Source organism: Chenopodium album, chromosome 12 (genome assembly GCF_948465745.1).
Source record: "Chenopodium album chromosome 12, dcCheAlbu1.1, whole genome shotgun sequence".
Taxonomy (NCBI): domain Eukaryota; kingdom Viridiplantae; phylum Streptophyta; class Magnoliopsida; order Caryophyllales; family Amaranthaceae; genus Chenopodium; species Chenopodium album.
In genome coordinates this window covers 44735144-44755010 of record NC_137845.1, presented here as the reverse complement: position 1 = coordinate 44755010, position 19867 = coordinate 44735144, and the positions used below count along the sequence as shown (strand labels likewise).

Genomic DNA, 19867 nt, shown 5'->3' with positions numbered 1-19867 from the left:
GTCCAAAACCGGACCGGACCTGGACCGGACCTGTTAGGACCGGGACCTGAATCTCTATTTTTCGAGGACCGGGGACCGGACCTAAATCAACAGGTCCGGTTCCGGACCAGACCTGAAAAAACAGGTCCGATCCGGTTTTGGACCTGATTGGACCTGCTTCTTTTTTTTACTTAAAAAAAATCAATTTGAAAAAAAAAATAATACATGTTAACCAATTTCAACTGGTTAATATTGATGTTTAATATTAATTGGAGATTGTTCTTCTTCAAGAACAAATAATTTCAGATTCAACTTAAAAAAAAATAAAAAAATAAATAAAAAAAAATAAAAATTATCAGGAAGCACCGAAGCAGTTAGCAAGCAGCAGAAGTGCAGAAACTTAGCCCAGATCTAGGTCGCCGGAATCACGCTATCTCGTGGTCGCGATCGCCGGACTGCTGGAGCCGTGCGTTCTGGTGGTCGTGGACCTTGGAGCCGCGCAATCTGGTGGCCGTGGTCTTTACAATCGCGCGATCTGGTGGCCGTGGAGTTCGCGTGCGGTGGCTTATGTAGCGTGTAGAGCGGTTTTCGCACTGGTTCCTGGTGGGCGGTGGCCTGCCTGGTGTCTGGTGTCTGGCTGGTTGTCGCCTGAGGGGAGTGATGTTGGCTGAGAGCTTGAGAGGCGGAGATAGCTATGAGAGTTAGGGACCTAGGTTTAGAAATGAACTGATTTGTTTTGATTTTTGAGAAAAAAAAGAAACTTTTTTTTTATATATTTTTAAAAACACAATTTTACCGGGTTTCAGGTCCGGACCTGAAAACCCCGGGTTTGGACCTGATCCGGACCAGGACCGGAAACCTTGATTTTCAAGGACCGGGACCGGACCTGAATCTACAGGTCCGGGTCAGGTCCGGTCCCAACAGGTCCGGGTCAGGTCGGTTTTCAGGTCCGGTCCTGTTTATGTACACCCCTAATTGTAATAGGATTATTATCGACATCTAAAGCATGAATCTACGAAATATTTGAGAAATGAAAGGATAGAAGGAAACTAATACGCTCTACCCCAGAATTAAACGATCGTATAAAAACGCGCTCCATTTTTATTAGACGGATCTAACCCATTTTAGCTGTGGCGGGTCATACGCCCTTACCTCTCTCAACGTTCTCCATTGAAGCGCAGTGCGACGTTCTCCGTTGAATCTAATACTTGTGTCCTCCACGAAGCAGCTTCTGAGGTAATTTGTTGTTTTTGTTATCATCATATCAACTTCACTATCTAATGTAATTGTCAGTGCATTAAGTGTAGGGTTCGAAAATCTAAACTATTGGTTCTGAATTCTAAGATAACCAAAAGAAAAGGAAATTATGAGCCTGCCTTGATTATTGAATCAAATATCCCTAAAATTATGTGATTTTTCGAGATAATTGAATCAAATTTGGTTGCTAATGTACTGCACAACCCTTTAATGTTAGGATTCAACTATGAACTGCACCTGTTTTCCCTCCTGCCCTGCCTGCTTGCTTTGAAGGGTTTAAGCTTCTGGGGTTTACTTTTGATGGTTTAATTTCAACTTTAATCCTATTGTTGTTGTTATTGTTGTTGTTGTTGCTGTCATCGTTGTTGTTATAAACTAACTCGGTATGTGTTCTTGGAGATGGTAGGTTTTATTCGAGAGTCTTCGAAACAGGAGGAAGAAAGTGGTGCTAATCAACAAAAGCTTAAAACTTTGAATTCCCCAGAAAATTTAAGGTTTGATTTTGTGGGTTATTCATCTGAATTTGGCGGGTTTCCTCTCGCTTCTGTTGAGCCTTTTCTTGATTTTGATTCAATTAAGGATTGGGTAGAAGAAATGCAAGGCCCTGATAATGCACAGTCTAGTACAGCTGAAGTTGGAAGTGGGATTTGTTTAGAAGGTCGTTTGGAGAACAGAATTGGTAATAGTGCGGTTGATTCTGTTCAAGGTATGGATGGCTTGGAGAAGCATGTGTCCATGAAGGTTGAATGTCGTGGCTCTGATGAGCATATGGGTAGTAAGGATGGAATAGGTGGCGATTATAGTTTGGTGAAATTAGATGAATTTAAAGATTGTATTAAGGATAGTTTTGTGAAGAAAGATGATTTGGGTAGCTCTGAACTTGCTGAAATGAATGCTGATGATCATGATGGTGACACGAAGATTCTAGTTGGAGGTGGAGATGAGTCTGGTGTTGGGATATTGGGTGATAGAAGTAGCCAACAAATTGAGGGTGTGGATTGCTCGATTGAGGAAGGATTGGAGAAGGTTACTTTAGTTGGCGATGAAGAAGGTTTAGTTGTTGCTGGCAGTGGCATGAAGAAAGTGGATACTCCCATTGTCAATGAAAACAAAGATTCAGACTCAGAGTCTGAGTGTGAGACTTCATCATCATCTTCTGCATTGTCCTCAAGTAGTGAAAGTGACGAGGAGGAGGAGGAGGAGGAGGAGGAGGAGGAGGAGGAGGAGGAGGGGTTGAAAGAAAAAGAGAAGTTAATTGAAATCAAGAAAGAGAACATTAAGCAGACAATTGACAGGGAAGAAGGTCAAATATTGGATTCCGATGCTGAGAATATGGTTTCTTGGTCTGAGAACAATGAGAAGGAGGAGGAGGATGACGATGATAATTCTGACAAAAATAGTGAGGAATTTATATTTGATGAAGATATGATTGCGGATGAAGATGAAGATACAGTAAAGGGACCCATCAAGTCTGTGAATGAACTGAAGGTGATCAGAAAATACTTATGCTCTTTATTTTTCTTTGTTTTTGCATTTATTGGCCTAGTTTTCTATGTATGTGCTGAATTGATAATTTATCTCCATTGAGGCTGTTTGCTTATGCTGTTAGATCCTTTTTATGAGTAAAAATCATCTGTTGTTTGGTAGAAGAATAGCCTTTACTTCTATGTCTTTCAATTCCTTTCTTCTGCAACTTCTACTATAAATTTATTGTGGGTAGGGGTTGGAGTTGTTCTATGCTTCAAAAAAGGTACATGTTGATGGACGACACGGCGACACCCACAAGCATCTACGTAGCTGTTGTTGAAAAACTTATCATTTTTATGTTTTCCTTATTGTGCTTTGTTTAATTAGTGTTGTATCTGATCAGACCTTTATATCCCTCAGGTTACCTTTACAAAATTATGTTGGCCCTAAGGTGAATTTAGTCATTTAGGACAGCTGCTTGTCACCTTTTCAAACTTCACACTCTGTATGATATCTTTTAGTTAACATCCATGTGAATATTTGAGCGAGCTTTCTCTTATTTCCCTGCCATATTTTAGGTATTGTAAAACCTTGAAAAGCTGACTATAATTGATCAGAATTAGGTTTTTCTCATTTGCCAACAATTGCTGGCTGTTATGGTTCTGTTGTCTGCTGAGTTTGAGGTACAGGAAAACTTTGTATGCTATCATTTATTTAACATGCATCATGGCATCACCTACTCAGACCTTGTCAAGGACAGATCTGCATAGAGTAGTTGTTGTCCTCCATTACTGATTCATGACCACTAGCTCTAATATGTAGGTTTTGAGGTAATATAGATGTTTGTAGACTTTTTACCGGTTTGTAAATCTGGTTGGTTGTGTTATCAAATCTAGTTAAGTGTGTTTCATTAGTTGGTAAATTCTAAAAAAATCACTTTATTTTGTCAACTACTCAGTATTAGTTAAGGAATGCATGAGACTGGTAAAGCTTGTATTTTCTTGTGTGCTTTTCCCTTCACGAGGGATTGTTTCTCTGGGTTTCTCTCAAACAATTGTATGATGTTGCCTAGATCTTGATTTCTTGTCCTACTCTCTTTCCGACCCGTATTCAATTGTTTGGATTATGGATGTCAAATGTTAATGAACAGTATCTAATCCCGCTAAGTGTTCACTTGATTTGCATATTTACCTAATCCTCTCAAATTGGCTTGTTGAAAAATGCTACTTTCATTACTTCTACATTTTCCTAACTCGAGTGGGTTGATCCTAATGCAGGCTCTTCCTCCAGTGCCTCCAGTAAATGTTACTCTACAGCCATGCCATCAGATATTGCCTGTTGGAGTTGTCTCCTCTGTAAATTTCTATTTAATCTTTATACTTTTTAAGTACGACTTTGATTTGTCAATTTTTTTTTTTAATTTCTTTTCATGGATGTATTCATATTGGATGTGATGGAGGTAACTTCAACACTGGCAACTTTTACCTTGTAGATTTGTGATTCTGTTTATCACTGGTTAGGTTTTAGGTGCTCAAGTTATTGTTGAAGGGTCAGAGAAGCATGATCCTCTTAATGAGGGCTCAATATTATGGATAGCTGTGGGAAGGTTGCCACTAGGCATTGTGGATGAAATATTTGGGCCTGTCAAAACCCCGTACTATATTGTGAGATATAATTTAGAAAGTGAAGTTCCCTCTGGTATCCAAAATGGCACTTTAGTTGGCTTTGTTATGGAATTTGTAGGGCATGTTCTTAATGACAAAAATCTTTACCAGAAAGGATATGATGCTTCTGGTGAGAACGATGAAGAGGTGTTGGACGAGTTTGATTTCTCTGACGACGAGAAGGAGGCAGAATACAAGAGACTGTTAAAGATGTCAAAGAGAGGGAACAGTAGTAACCAAGGGCAGGGACCTGGGAACAAGAAGAAGAACAGAAGCAGAGGTAAAACATGGACAAAAGATCAACCATCTGCCTCTCAATCCCCAACAGTTCAATCATCACAGCCTAGGCAAATGCAACAACATATGGGGTCCTATGTATCATCCTCAAGCAAGAAGAATCAGTTTGGCCCTTCTCCAACTGGGCCAGTGTTCTCTGGCAGACCTAATGTACCGTCCTTAAATCAGGGTTACCAGTTAGGCCCATCTCCAATGGGGCCGTTTTTCCCTTGGGGGCCCACTCCATCTCCTCAGCTACTCCAACAAGCTGGATTTCTATTAAACGGTTTACTTGCGAATGGGATACCATTCCAACAGCAAAATATGGCTTTTCCTGGTGGCTTTCATTTACAGGGTATGCCATGGATGCAACAAAATCATCCTCAGAATCTTCAAGTGGCTTCTGCATCACCTATGCCATGGCAACAACAACAGCATATTTCACAGATGCCTATGACAAATTCAGCACTATGTCAGCAGCCGTTTGATCTTAGTCAATTGGTGTCTGGAAATAGTGCTACACCACTTGGGCCTATGAACTTTGCTGCAGGGCAGATAAATGCACCTTGGGTTGGGATGATCGGCCAAAATCTCTCCAATCAAGCTCCGCTAAACGTGGGTCTTCAAGGCCCAGGTTCACAGTTGCCTGCACAGCAAGGGCAGAACTGTAACTCCCAGCCCCCAACTAATTTCCGCGGTGATGATGGGGATTCTCCTCAGTTCAACCAGGGCCAATCTTTGGGCAGAGGTGGAAGAGGTCGAGAAAGGAAGCCATTTCACCGCAGAGGTGGTCACTTTGGTAATGGAAGAGGTTGTCAGCAGCCAAACTGATCTTTTGTTTGTTATGGCAATTTAGTGTAACTTTGCCCAATTTTGAGATGTAAGCTTATCAAGCATGTGCATTGCACAAGCTGGTTGACTATTTTTATAATCTAAAAGTTGTTTTTTCTCGCTCGTGTGTCCTCTGATCTAAACTATACATGCTGTCATAATATATTTGTGTTTGATGGTTTTTAGGTGGCTTAACATGCTAACTATTTAATTATAACTCCAAACTTTTTGCTGTGAGGTTCGAAATGAGCAGGTCTCGGGGATAATTTTGATGAAAAGGGGAAATCAGGAAAAAATGTGGAGAGCAGAAATAGATGGGGCTACGGTGTGAAGTGTTAAATTGAGTGTTTATTTTACTTTATGTTATTTTTACAAGTGAGACTCAGGAAAAGTGTATCTGAGGGGAGAAGAAGCTGGTTCCAGACAAGAGAAGATCTCCTTAGATTTGGCGAACAAGACAAAGAAGGGGATCTGTTTCCACAGCTGCGATAAAGATGAGTTAATGAGCTTTGTCCTGCTGAAGTTTTTGAGGAAGAAGCGCTCTTTGGTTCCGGAGCTGCTCTTAAGGTATAAATCAACAACCTTTCACAATTAACAACCATGATTAACTTTGCCAAGTTGGAATTCTGATTATACTCTAGTGTAGTCTAATTGTTATAATGGTGTAGGCAACTTTCTCGAAATTTCTTTCAACACTTCTCATCTTTTGTTTCTTATATACTAGTAGTTTGGTGATAACCCCACCTAACATAGAAAGTCTGTCAGGATGATTCATAATGAAGTCAACATATGTTGCTGTAACGTATTTTAGGTAATCCAGAAGGTAGCTTCTGTCATCTTAAACACCAGAAAAATTTGAATGACTTTTTTCTCAAAATTAGTTTTATACAGAAATCAACTTGTTCCTGATGTCCTCTACTTAAACCAAGGATGTTGCTCTTGAGTGCGACACGAGGTCCTAATGAGTAATATTTGGCAGGCACTACTAAGAAGCTGAAGATTCTCTTTCAGTGCTCCAATTGTTGTTTGGTTTGTGACTTCTTGCCCCTGTTAGTAATCCAATCATAAAAGAAATTGCATAGGTGCAAAGAATCCTGAAGAAACTCTACCTTCATGAGCTTTCTATACAACTGGCATAATGAGAAACTGCTTGAAGCCTATTGTTAAAGATTTGATCAAGTTCGCAGAAAATGTCAAAATTGTCAATATTATCCCTACCCATTAAAAAGAGGGAACTTGTCAAACATGAAAGGAATAGTGATGTGAGTCTATAGTCAATGAAAAATATTGTTCATAAGGTTGGCAAAATGTTAAGAGTTTGGGTTTCTTGCATTTGAGTGTAATTTCATTTCATTTGACGAGTCACCAAATTTCTTTTCTCCTCATTTCCCTCTCTTCCATTCATTTTCCCTCTTTCACGCTCTTCCTCTTTCATTTCATCTGAGTATTATGCTTTTCATACGAAAAAAAAAAGAAAAAACTTTCTCTTCTCTCTCCTGCCGCTCTCTATTTCTTTACCATTGATGCTGAGCCTTCTCTCCTCCATTGAACCAAATTCTGCGGTAAGATGTTATCAATTTATGAAATTATAAGTTTGAGCTATTGAAAAACAATTAAATTAAGATTTGTTATTATAATTGTAGAATTTCTGCTTTTTTTTTTAATTTTTTATTTTTTTTAATTTTTTTTATCAATCATTGAATAGCAATTCCACAATACTCACTATTAATTTAATTAATTTAATTAATCATGAGATTTGACAAAATAAAGGAGAGTTGGAATTATGAACATAAAATTCAAATAAAGATTCCAACTTTAACTTGTGAATCCTTGAAAAATTATATCTTCCAATATGAAGATACATGAAATTTCAATCACAAGATTCAAACTTTATGATTCCAATCAACTTAATACATGATTAAATCAAAAGTTCAACCAAAAATTCATGGAATTTAGTTACTCAAAGTTCCAACCACTTAAAACAATTAAAGATTGGATCTATAGTACTTATTAGAAGCCTCAAAGAATAAATTTTTGACACTTAATGCAATGGATTTGTAATTATGTGAAAAATTTAACCAATCTTTCAAGCACTAATTACTACAAGGTAACCATGCTTAAAGAGGTCAAAAATTGTAGAAACATTAAGGAAAGAACCATATACATATTCACCATAAATATTCCATTAAGATTCAAGGTTAAAAGATTTAAAATTTTTCGTCAAAATGAAAAACCCTCGAAAAAAAGGCATTTCTGGTCAGATTTTGCCCTTTTTTACAGGCCTTAAAGGGAAAAAAACATTTCAAGAACGCTGTTTTTTTGGTTGAAAATCTAGGTTCAGGGGCCATAATCAGCTTTAAAACGGGTTTAAAATTAATAAAACCGAGCTACTAATCTAATTAGTAACATAAACCAGAAAAATAAATCATTAAAAACACCTTGAAAATTATTTGTTATAAAAATAAATGAGCAAGGCTCCGATACCGCTGTTGGGTTTCGATGAGTCCGAATCACCGCGGAAATAAACCTGAGCCTAAGAACAAAATCACAATTAATATAACAAAATGCATAAATAACAAGAATAAGGAAAAAACTAAATTACCCTTGTAGTGTGCTTCTCTCACCTGGACGGAGCTCTTACTTGAGAAAAGCCGAGCCTCACAAATGGCAAAGACCTCCAGCGAAAGTCCACCCACAACTCGACCTGACCGGTCCAATATTTGGAGGTTAGCCAAGTCACACCAAAAGACTAACCGAGTAATTATTGAGCTTATAGGTTTTCTCTCAAGTGGAGATGCCTAATTGAGCTCTTACTCAAGTGAGTTTTCCCAAATCCCAAGTTGGGTATTTATAGGGAAACTCAAGTGAGAAATAGCCAACAACTAATTAATCAATAAGTGGCACATTTAGAGGAGGGGTTAGGTAAGGACCACAAGGGAAAGGGGGGGGGGGGACCAAACTTGATCCATAAGGCCTTCAAGAAAGCCGGCCCTTTGCACCACATGCCCCAATCAGCAGCCACCACGTGGCACCCCAGCCCGGGCACCAAGGCGTGCCCAGCTGGCGGCCTTGTGTCTGGCTGGGCTGTTGGCCCGTGCGTGCTGTTGCTGCCCTTGGTCTAGCAAGCAACGCATGCTTGCGGGGTGCTGGCCAAGGTGCGCGCTGCTGCTGCTAGCTAGCCATGCGCACCAAGCACCATTGCCTTGGTGAGGTGCGTATGCTAGCACCATTGGCCTCTAGCACTCGGTTTGCTCGGGGCATTCTGATGCTAGAGGTATTTTGGTAATCTTGTTGATTAATTATTGATTTTACCGTCTCGTCTTTAATTAATTCGACTCGACTTGCGACGCTCGATTTCGACGCTCCTAATTCGATTTTTGACGTCTAAATATTAACTACTCGAGCGAATCATTATTCCTTCTAAATTAATTCGTCGTGTAGGATCGTTAGTTGCTTGGGTGTGACCCGAAGGGTTCAGTCAAGATTAAGCTGTAATATTAATTACTCATTAATATAACTGATCGGAAGCGGCCTCAACCTAGGCATTCCGATCACTTGACCTGGACTTTCCCTTTTTTAATCTATCCTAATCTTTTTCCTAATAAAACTTTACTAAAATAAAATCTTCCTAAATTAACTCCCCACTTAATAAACTAATTAATTAAATAAAACTTTCCTTTTATAAAATGTTTCCAAACTTATTTAAAATAAATAATTCGAATGTCATAAATAATTCATTTCAAATTATTTAAATACCCCACAAAATACTTATTTAAAATAAAATACGTATAAAAATATGGGGTATTACAGAGCCGATCTACACCATAGCAGGCGGATTCGTGAGTGGTGGCCCGACAATTCGGGGCACCAAGGATCATCTGAAAAAGATGATCCATGGTGTTGATGAGGGGCAGGCGTCTTCCAGCAGTACCTTCCCAGACGTCCTCATCACTATGAAGGACCGGGGCAGCGTCCGCCGACCGGATGATGACCCGATTGTCATTGAATGTAAGGTCGCCAAAGAGCTGGTTGGTCGGATCCTTATAGACACGGGTAGCTCCTCTAACGTCATCAGCCACAAATGCTTGAAAACACTCAAGTACAAGCCCAACAGCTTGCACTCGGTCACCCATCCCTTAGATGGATTTGGAGGTGGAGTGGTGTACCCAGTCGGCAGGATTGACTTACCCATCCGGTTAGGGGAGAAAAGGGAAGGACACCACCTAATCGTCAAGTTCTTGGTCGTTGAGGAGGAGTTGACCGCCTATAACATCATTTTGGGCCGTCCAACTTTGAACGAATCCAAAGCGGTTATTATCCCGTCCCTCATGCTGCTGAAATATAAAAGGGATGATGGTTCTGTTTGCTCCCTAAGCGGGGATTAGAAGACGGCTTGAGAGTATTACATCTCAGACGTCAAGCCTACTGTGGACGCAGCCAGCCAAGGAGAGGAGCCAATAGACCTTGATGATGTCAAGGATCCCGACCCAGCCTGGCCAGCAACCAGAAAGAAAAGAAAAGCTGACCAACTGGTGGAGGTGAAGAAGGAGAAGAAATAGCAATCACTGACGGGGGAACTGTCAGATGAACTCCGTCCCCAGCCGTCTGGTGATCACATTGATATTCCTCTGGATGACAGCAGTCCAGAGTGAACTGTTAAGGTGGGGACGGTTGCTTTTGAAAAGTTGGGTGCAGACTTACACCTTATACTGAAGGAATTCAAAGACATCTTTGCCTTTGAAGTGGAAGAGATGCCAGGCATCAGCCCGTATTTCACTGTTCATAAACTCGCCGTTGATCCTAAAAAGAAGCCCATCCGGCAAAAGAAAAGAACTCACGGTGAGGAAATAAGCCAGGCGGCAGTTGTCGAGATCAAAAAGCTGTTAGAAGCTGGGTTCATTCGGTCATGTAACTTCCCAGTTTGGGTTGCGAACATTGTGCTTGTAAAGAAGCCTAATGTTACCTGGCGCATGTGTGTAGATTACACTAACTTGAACAAGGCATGTCTAAAGGACAGTTACCCGCTTCCAAAGATCGACAGCTTGGTCGACTCTACCGCCGGGCATGCCTTGATGAGTTTTATGGATGCCTACTCAGGTTTCCACCAGATACCCCTGTGGAAAAAAGATCAAGAGAAGACGACTTTCGTCACTGAGCAAGGGTTATTCTGTTATATTGTGATGCCGTTTGGCTTGAAAAATGCACCTGCTACTTTCCAACGAATGATTAATATTGTCTTCATTAATAAGATTGGGAGGAATATAGAGGCATACATTGATGACATGATAGTCAAATACAAACAGCAGACGGATCATCTTACTGATCTCCAAGAAACCTTCACCACACTCAAGCAGCAGAAGGTCATGCTCAATCCCAAGAAGTGTGTATCTGGTGTTGAGTCTTGGAAGTTTCTCGGATTTTTAATTGATTTAAGGGGATAGAGGCCAACCCAGAAAAGATACAGGCGGTGATTGACATGAAGTCATTCCGTACTATAAGGGAAGTTCAAAAACTTATCGGTTGTCTGGGGGCTTTGGGGAGATTCCTCAGCCGGTTAGGTGACAAATGCCTCTATTTCTTCCAAGTGATAAAAAAGAAGACAAGGTTTGAATGGGGGGATGATGCTGAGGCGGCCTTTCAGAAATTGAAGGAACATCTACACTCTTTGCCAAGGCTTGTTTGCCCTCTGCCAAAAGAGACACTTTACATGTACTTAGTTGTTTCTAATCATGCCCTCAGTGCTGTTCTCCTTGATGAGAGAGACGACATTCAGCTCCCGTTCTATTTCATTAGCCATGTGCTCAGAAATGCTGAACTACGGTACCCCATGGTTAAAAAATTTGGCTTTGCCCTTTACATGGCTGTCAAGAAGTTGAAACCTTACTTCCTGGCACATCTGGTTGTTTTTTACACAGACCAACCTCTCAATCGGCCAATGACAACCTTGGAGTCATCCGGTAGGATGCTCAAATGGGCTATTGAAATACAAAGTCTTAAAATCACTTTTGAACCAAGAAAGGCAGTGAAGGGTCAAGAGTTTGCCAACTTCATTGTCGAAATGACACGACTGGTTGCACCGGGTAATATTGATCAGGTTTGGAAAGTGTATGTAGATGGGAGCTCTACCATGAATGGCTGTTGGTGCAGGCGTAATCTGTCAGTCTCTTAAAGGGGACAAGTATGAGTATGCACTACGGTTCAAGTTCCAGGCCTCAAATAATGAGGCAGAATGTGAAACCCTGCTTGCTGGTATCCGTATGTGTAAGGCGGCAGGGACAACCAAAATTGACGCCTGCTCTGATTCACAGTTGGTCATTAGCCAATACCATGGTCACTATGATGCTACCCATCCGGCTATGATCAAATACCTGTAGGCGGTCAAATTTGAAGATGGGACACTTCAAAAATTTCATCTGAGTCAAGTGCCTAGGTCTGAAAACAATCAGGCGGATGCATTGTCAAAACTGGCATCATTCACCTCCTGTGATACGCCTCGGTCAGTCTTCTAGGAATTTATGGTCTGAAGAAGAGTCCATTAGAGTACTTGACCGAAGCTCTACCTGGATGGTTGGCATCCGGACATACTTACAAGACGGCACGCTGCCTGATTCACCACAGGAAGTGGCTGTCATGAAAAAACAAGCTGCAAACTTCGAGATGAGAAATGGAGAACTCTTCAAAATAGTTTTCTCGAAGCCGCTGTAGAAGTGCGTTACCTCAGAAAAGGGGAAAGAGGTTCTCGAGGAATTGCATGCGGGATATTGCGCCTCTCATATAGGCGGCAGATCCCTGGCTGTCAAGGCCAGGCGGCTGGGTTACTTTTGGCCAACCCTTAATTCAGACGCCATGTATATGGTTAGAAAATGTGACAAATTCCAAAGATTTGGCAGGCTCATCCATCAACCGGCCACTGACCTGACAGCAATCCATAGCCCAGTCCCATTTGCTAAATGGGGCATGTGCGGAAAACGGTACATTCTCGTGGCTGTGGATTACTTCACCAAGTGGGTGGAGGCGGAGGCAGTCAAAAACATCAAGGCAAAGTATGTCATCTCTTTCATTTGGAAGAACATCATCACCCAGTTTGGGGTACCTATGTCTATAGTTTTTAACAATGGCCCTCAATTTGAGACGCCTCAGCTCAAAAATTGGTTGGGAGATAAAGGGATCTCACATTGTTTTGCATCATTTGGCCGACCCCAAGAAAACGGCCAAGTTAAAGCCTTCAACAAACTCATCTCAGACGGCATAAAAAAGAAGATAGAAATGGCCGGTGGTTTATGGGCTGAATAATTAATTCATGTCCTATGGGCCATCCGGAAAACCGAAAAGGGGCAACTGGTGAAACCCCATTTCTCATGGTTTACGGTGCTGAGGCCGTCTTTCCCATTGAGCATTATGGGCGTTCTCTACGAGTCATGCTATACGATGAAAAGGCAAATTGGGAGGTCATGCAGCTAGCATTGGACTCACTCTCGAAACGCAGGGGCAATGCTGCCTTGCGCCATGAGATTTACCGCCTGAAAATGACCCGTGTCTATGATAAGAGAGTGCACAAACGGCCCCTGAAAAAGGGTGACTTTGTGTTACGAAAAATGGAGGCAACTGGTAGGGCCAATGAGTAGGGAAAGTTAACTCCTAATTGGGAAGGTCCCTTCCGAATTTATGAAGAAATAAGGAAAGACACTTACCGCCTGGAAACCCCAGACGGTAAGTGGCTGCCCATAACATGGAATGTAGATAACTTTAAAAAGTACTACTTCTAAGAGTTGTAAATTTTTGTAAATGAAAAGCCTATCAATGAAAAGTTTCTTTTTGTTTCCAATTCTTTTATTTATTGCTTTATATATATCCGAAATGTTTGAAATGCCGCATGTACAATGTATAGACGGCCCACTTTTAAGTATTAAAAATAATAAACTAAGTCCACAAACTTAGTGGCTAAATGAACATCCTGCGAAGACGTGAGGCCAATGGCCGGATAATATTTGAATTTATAAATTCCTCTGCTCCAATATGAGTAAGGCGTCCGGCGACGCCCATCCGGGTGAAATCGACGTAGAGAGCATCTTCCATTCGGGTGGCACGTTGCTCTATAAATGAATGCAGACGGCCGACATTGGCCTAATTGGCCAACTCATAGTCGTCTGGCCGAAGTAATCTAAAAAGAAAAACCAAGCCCACGAGAACCTGATGTCTAAAGACATCAGTCGGTGACCGGTCGGAATTCTTACTTAGATTATTTTTCGAAATTATACAAGTCCTCCCAATGGGGCAAATAGACATAGAGTATAATTGGATTGAAAACACCCCAAACGGTGGGAGATAGTTCCATATAACTACTTAAACCGCCTAGGGCCAAGGGCTAATCCGCTTGTGCTAATGGACGACTATGTACTTGGTTTGGGGCAATCACTACTGTGATTGATTAACTTAGGAACATCTCATACTCTTTAAAGTATCAAAAGTTCCTAAGTCAATCAATCAAACTTAAAAAGAAACCACGCAGCCGCCCAGGGGAAAAGTACAGCCGGTTCCTCAGTTGCCGAATGCTTTTAATAAGTTAGGCAAAAATTCAAGTATATATATGCAAAGATTCAAAATGCGGAAATCGCAAAAAAAAAAGAACAAAACTGACTCAGTCGTCACATTTCATAAACTTAACCCTACCAAATGGGCGGGTGATCATGTTAACCGGATATTCATCCGGACAAAGACAAAAACAAATGTTGAGTCACCAGACCCCTCAGTCGGTAAAAAGAACAACGATACACGACACGCAGGCCGGAGAAAAACATCTAGCATATTGCCGCTGAAAGCCTAAGGCTGCTGGGGAGGAGGCACTGTCTGGGTCTGGCTGGACGGAAGGTTAGCTTCAGTCTGCTCGGGTTGAGCGTGGCTAGGGTCAACCAGAGCTTCATTGTTTGGCTCATCTTCCTCGTCCGTTGCAATCTCAATGCCTTGAGCAAGGGCCCATTCCTTGAAGGGAGGTAGCGCCGTCTCCTTTAGCTGCTTGGCATCATATACCTCGGTGGCATACTGATATCTTTGGTTGAAGTACTCCAAGTCGGCGTTAGGATGGACTAGATCCCAAGCCAGCTTCAGGCGGGCCTCAGTATCTCTCTCGTTCTTTGCTATCAGCCGGTTTTGCTCCTTGGAGATTTCTTCTTGGTGTGCACTCCTCATTTGAACGATATCGAGCTTGAGCCGGCTGTTCTCGTATCTGAGCAGGGTGTTCTCACCGTCTGCCCCCTCCAAAGCCTTCAGATCAGACTTGGCATTTTTTAGCTCCAGCTCAAGGTTGGTGGCTTTGGTGTTAGCCTCCTCTACTGCAGCCGTTAGAGTCTTGATCAGCTCCTCTTGTTTTAACTCTTGAGATTTAATTTCAATTTCACTCATTGTATTTTGGTATTGAGCAGAGTTGAGAGCATCTTGGGCCCTCTGTTTAGCGCCATTTACCTCCTCATGCTTCCGCCTAAACGAAGTCTTGAGCCTGTCCACCCTCAGCATCGCCTGCTCGATACAAACAGCAAATCAAATCAAATAAAAAAGAAAGGGAAAAAACTTGAGATAAACTCTAAGTAACCTCAGCCAGCAGCGCCAGTATTTGAACAAAGTTGACCACCTTCAGCCCAAGCACCTTGTCCTTCTTTGACTTAGTGAGGGTCCTAAGCATCCGCTTGGCGAACTGCTGGACATCAGGCCGGCTGGTAGAGGCATCTGCACCATAAGAAGTACGTGATGAGAAGGCAACATAGGCGGCACCTATGTTGTGTCGACTGCTAAGTGAATCTCCAGACGGGCTGGCTCGAGTTTTGACTCGCATAAAGTCAAACAGCGAAGGAGGTTCAAAGTAATTAGTCTTACCTTTATCTATAGGCTGGGAAGTTCCCCCTTCCCCAGCCGCTGCATTGTCGGTTACAACATCGAGTGGCATGCCACTCTTCGATGCCGTAGAGGCGTCCGGAAATTTTCCAGCCGGTCCCGAGCTTTCGCTCATAGCCTTCAACACAGCCGGGCTTTTTCCAACGATTGTGGGGTGTGTAGGATTTGGCTGGACAGAAGAAGTTGATTGGGAGGGATTTTATTTCCACGCCTTTGCTAGGGTTTTCTTTAACTCATCCCTAGGACGTTTGAGCATCTTAGAGATAGAGTGAGGAATAGTCCTATTTCCACTCTTCAAATCAAACGAAGAGGTTACAGCCGGCAAATAAAAACCACTTGAGTCAAAGCATGAAAGCATTACATACGGGTCTTACCCCGTCATTTTTGGCGTCCAAGGCCGCCTTTCTCTTTTCAAGCTGCTCTTTCCTTAGTAGAGCAGCCGATTTAGCAGGTGTCTAATTGGCGTCCACCATACTTAGAGCTTCTTCTGCAAAAGGAAACCGACTGGTTAGATATGTTATAAAAAGTTAGTTTGAAACAATCAAGACAATGACAGCCGGAGTAAGCAACATACGTCTCTCAAACATGGTACTCAGACCACAGGCGGAGAGAAACACCTCATCTTTCAGAAAATCTGGGTGAGGTACCCAATTCTTGAGTACGATTATCTGACTCCTATCATCCAAAGGAGTGGTGGTTGTCTCAAAAAATCCCGGCTCGGTTATTTGTTCCCAAGCCTTGGACAGAATGCGAGGGAGGGCGCACTTCTTTCTGAGCAAAGCCGGATCCTTATTATACCGGCGTAAGAACCGGTTATAGCCTAGAGAGGGCGAGGAGATCAAGTAAAACTTCTCCTTCCAGCCAGTCCACTTAGACGGCTTGTCTAGTGTCATCATATATTGCGGGTGTGTGGTCAAAGTATACCACGCCCCCCAACTGCTTGGAGCCCGACTCATGCAGTGCATATGAGGGAAAGCCTTAAAACTTGGCTCTATGTTTTGGAACTCACAGGCGGCAATATAAGTTAGTATATTTATCCATGAGTTGGGGGTGAGATGCTAAAGACTTAACTCATACCCCTTTAAAATTCTCTTGATCCCTCGGTGCAGAGGGAAACGGAGACCGGTTCTGATCGCAGCCTCATAGCAATCGAAATAATTATTGACATTCTCAATATCATCATCCCATGCCACAGTTGCATCCGCAGGCGAGACGTTAATCACCCAATCAGCTTCAATGGGGTACTTGTCCTTAAAAGCCCTGAAGGTAGACTTCATGGTCTGAATATCTAAGGCAAACATGTGTACCTCGGTAGGTTTGGACGTTGATAGGCCTCTTGCTGTCTGCTGAACCTCATAGCCAACCTTCGCCTGACTAGAGCTTGAAGCTTCGGATCCAGACCGGTTGGAGGCTTCTGGACCCTCTTCCGAATCTGAGTCATTTTGATCAGAGGCAGAGGCAGGTCCTTCACCGTTTGCCTCTTCTAAGATTTTGTCAGTTGGGGTTGAAGGGGTGCCACCCGGCAAAGAGCCTGCTTGCTTTCAGAACCCTCATACTCCTCATCCGGAGTAATCTCATCGGCGGGCACTTCTAGAGCGCGCTTTCGTTTTCGGCTTGATAGCCGTCTGTTTCACTCTAGCCACCGTCTCCTGCATAGACACAAAGACGGAAGGATTCGGGGATGAGCAAAGCAGGTCCAAATGTCCAGAGAAGGCACCCCCATTTCTTGACTCACTTGTACCTGGAGACCGGCTGAATAACCTAGGATGTGTCGTGTGTGTCGATGAAAAATCCATTTTAATTGAAAAAACTATATATATAAGCGAAAAAATTTGAAAGAGTTGAGAAGAGAAGAGACGGTTACCTTTAATTTAAACTCTGAAAAATTGCCTCGAACGGTGGCCGGTTGAGTCCACGAACGCTGCAGACGGAAAAAAATTTCTGGAAAGTAGCTACAGGCAGTAACAGAGTGTCTCTCTCTAAAAAATTCTCTCTCTCTAGACTCGTGTAATGGTCAAAGATGGGGGGGTAAAACCTTATTTATAGAAGGGTGAAAACGGGGGCATCCCCGTCACTTTAACCGAAGGTGAACCGTTTGTTACTGTTCACCACCTACAGAAGGATGAATGTCACAAGCGCTCCGTGACCTGCCACGTCACCCCTGTGTGGGGTAAATGTTTAGAGTAAAAATACCCTAGACATGTGGCCCAATTAGAGTGGGACACGTGTCACTCTTGGATGGGTCCAACGTGGACTATTCCTCAGCTGACACGTGTCAGCCTCAGATAACAATTGGAATGGCGGCCTTCGGGGCCCAATTCCTAAGAATGTCGCAAAACGGCGTAGCCCATTAGGTCATCATGACCTAATGAAGGGCACATTTTCCAATGACCCTATAAATAGGGAGATTTCCCCCATTTTGGGAACACATTCATTCATTACAACATACCTACATTGTCTCACATCAGAGAAAACACCTGATCTCGGAATCCGAGAAGATCTCACTTTTACCTTTTTTCGCACCTTTTCATCTTCTACGACCAATACTAACTTGATCGTCGGAGGCAGAGCTCCTACCAACCGGAGTCTCCGTGTTTTGCAGGTACAGGCCGCGTGGAATCAGTCTTGGTGACGTAAATCTCCCGAGGGCCCAAAAAACACCTAAAACACACTCTATATCTCATTGATTTTTTTGTTGAATTTTGCCATTTCACCAGAAAATTCTAGCTATCAGATTATGGTGTTTATTTTGAACATATGTACTAATATTTGCAAAACCATAACATTGCGTACTTGTAGACAACCCTTATATAAAGAATTCACTATGGACTTGTTGTGTGTGTATCCAATACCCAAATCAAAAAAGAATTTGTGACATGAAGATAAATAATATAAGTATATAATTGTACATAATCATACTTCTTTATGTTCATTTATATGTTTTTTTTTTTTTTTTGAAAGAAATGTTCATATATATGTTATTGAATGTTCTACGCCATATTTTATTACTTTTATATTATTAAAATTTAGACACTTATTTTTTTTTTCCAATAATAAACCATTTATCTTTATAATATATATTGGTTTTGCGGATATACAGAAAAATCAAATCAGGAAGCTGCAAATGGATTACACGCCTCAACTAATGCTTTTTGAATGAAATGTATTGGAAAAAAATGAAGGGCATCAAGAAGATTGATAAAGAAGATTGATAAATGAGTTTCTTTTTTTTTTTCTCTCTTTTTTTTCTTTTTTTCTTTTTCTTTTTTTTTTTTTTTTTTTTACACAATAAATGAGTTATAATATAAGCAATTTCTTTTTTCTTTAAATAGAATATTGTTTTTAACATATTTGATGTATAAACAAGTTATATATTTTGTATGTCATATTTCATACAATAGTAGTATTGTTTGCTAGATATTATTATAAAAATGTGAAAAAAGATTAATTTTTTTTTTTTATTGTTGTGCAAACTATAGTAGAATGAACATTTTATTAAAAAAAAAAAGGCATTCTCTACTAACATGATCATTTAAACAATTCACAATGGTCACAAAAAGTTATACTTGTATATCTTAAATCCCTAAATGGGTAAAGTAGACTAGTAGAGATATACTTATACTCTACTTAAATTATTTTTACAACCTTTCCCCAAATATATATATATATATATATATATATATATAATATTACGTCGTATAAGTAATTACACATGAACACATCTTACCCATTAAATACATAAAATCATCAGTAACATATTAAAACTCCATCCTTTCATAGTACACATATACGTTTCTAACTTTTCAAAAAATAAATTAATTTTATTATATGTAAATGTTCATGTTCATATTGATAATTGTCCATTTTCATTATGATTCATGATCATTTCATATTGAACAAGTAAATGCATTTATTTTAAATGAACACATACATATACCATGAAGTAGTTAAATGTTCATTTTGATACTAAAACACCTATTATATCATGAAATTGACATTTTTTTTCTAAACATTTATATTTTAATAATGAACATTTGCGCATATACAAATGAACATTAAAATAATACATATTCATATTTCTATATATTCATTTACATATATAGTTCTAAATTTTTTTATAATTGGCATATCTTAAATTTTTTATGTTATTGACTTTTAGATACGTAGTACTTATTTTTCAATAATATCCTATAAAAGTTGTTTGATTTATTGATCAAATAATTAAATCATGTTACCCACAATAGGTTAATTTGAATGCTCCATAATTAAATGTTCAGTTATAAAATAAAAAAAAATATTCATTTATAATCAATAAAAAAAATGTTCATTTACAACCATTAATTAAAAATATTAAATGTATGTTCAATTATAAAACTTTGCCAATAATTTCCCCTCTTCGATTTTCTAGCCCGCTACGCCATCCCAAATTATCTCAAGCCATCGTTCCTCCATGATAAACGATTCATGGTGGTGGTGATGGGATAGAATATCAACTCCTATATTTCCCG

At 40.6% G+C, this 19867-nt stretch overlaps 1 protein-coding gene across 1 annotated transcript; it reads left to right on the top strand.

The window, feature by feature from the left end:
- Positions 1-1120: 1120 nt before the first annotated feature.
- Positions 1121-5593, top strand: LOC145572447 (uncharacterized). Its single transcript, XM_081631422.1, has 4 exons — positions 1121-1215; positions 1636-2724; positions 3981-4058; positions 4224-5593. Exons 2-4 carry the CDS (start codon positions 1636-1638, stop codon positions 5472-5474), a joined length of 2418 nt encoding a protein of 805 aa, XP_081487548.1. The 5' UTR covers positions 1121-1215; the 3' UTR covers positions 5475-5593.
- The last annotated feature ends 14274 nt before the right edge of the window (positions 5594-19867 follow it).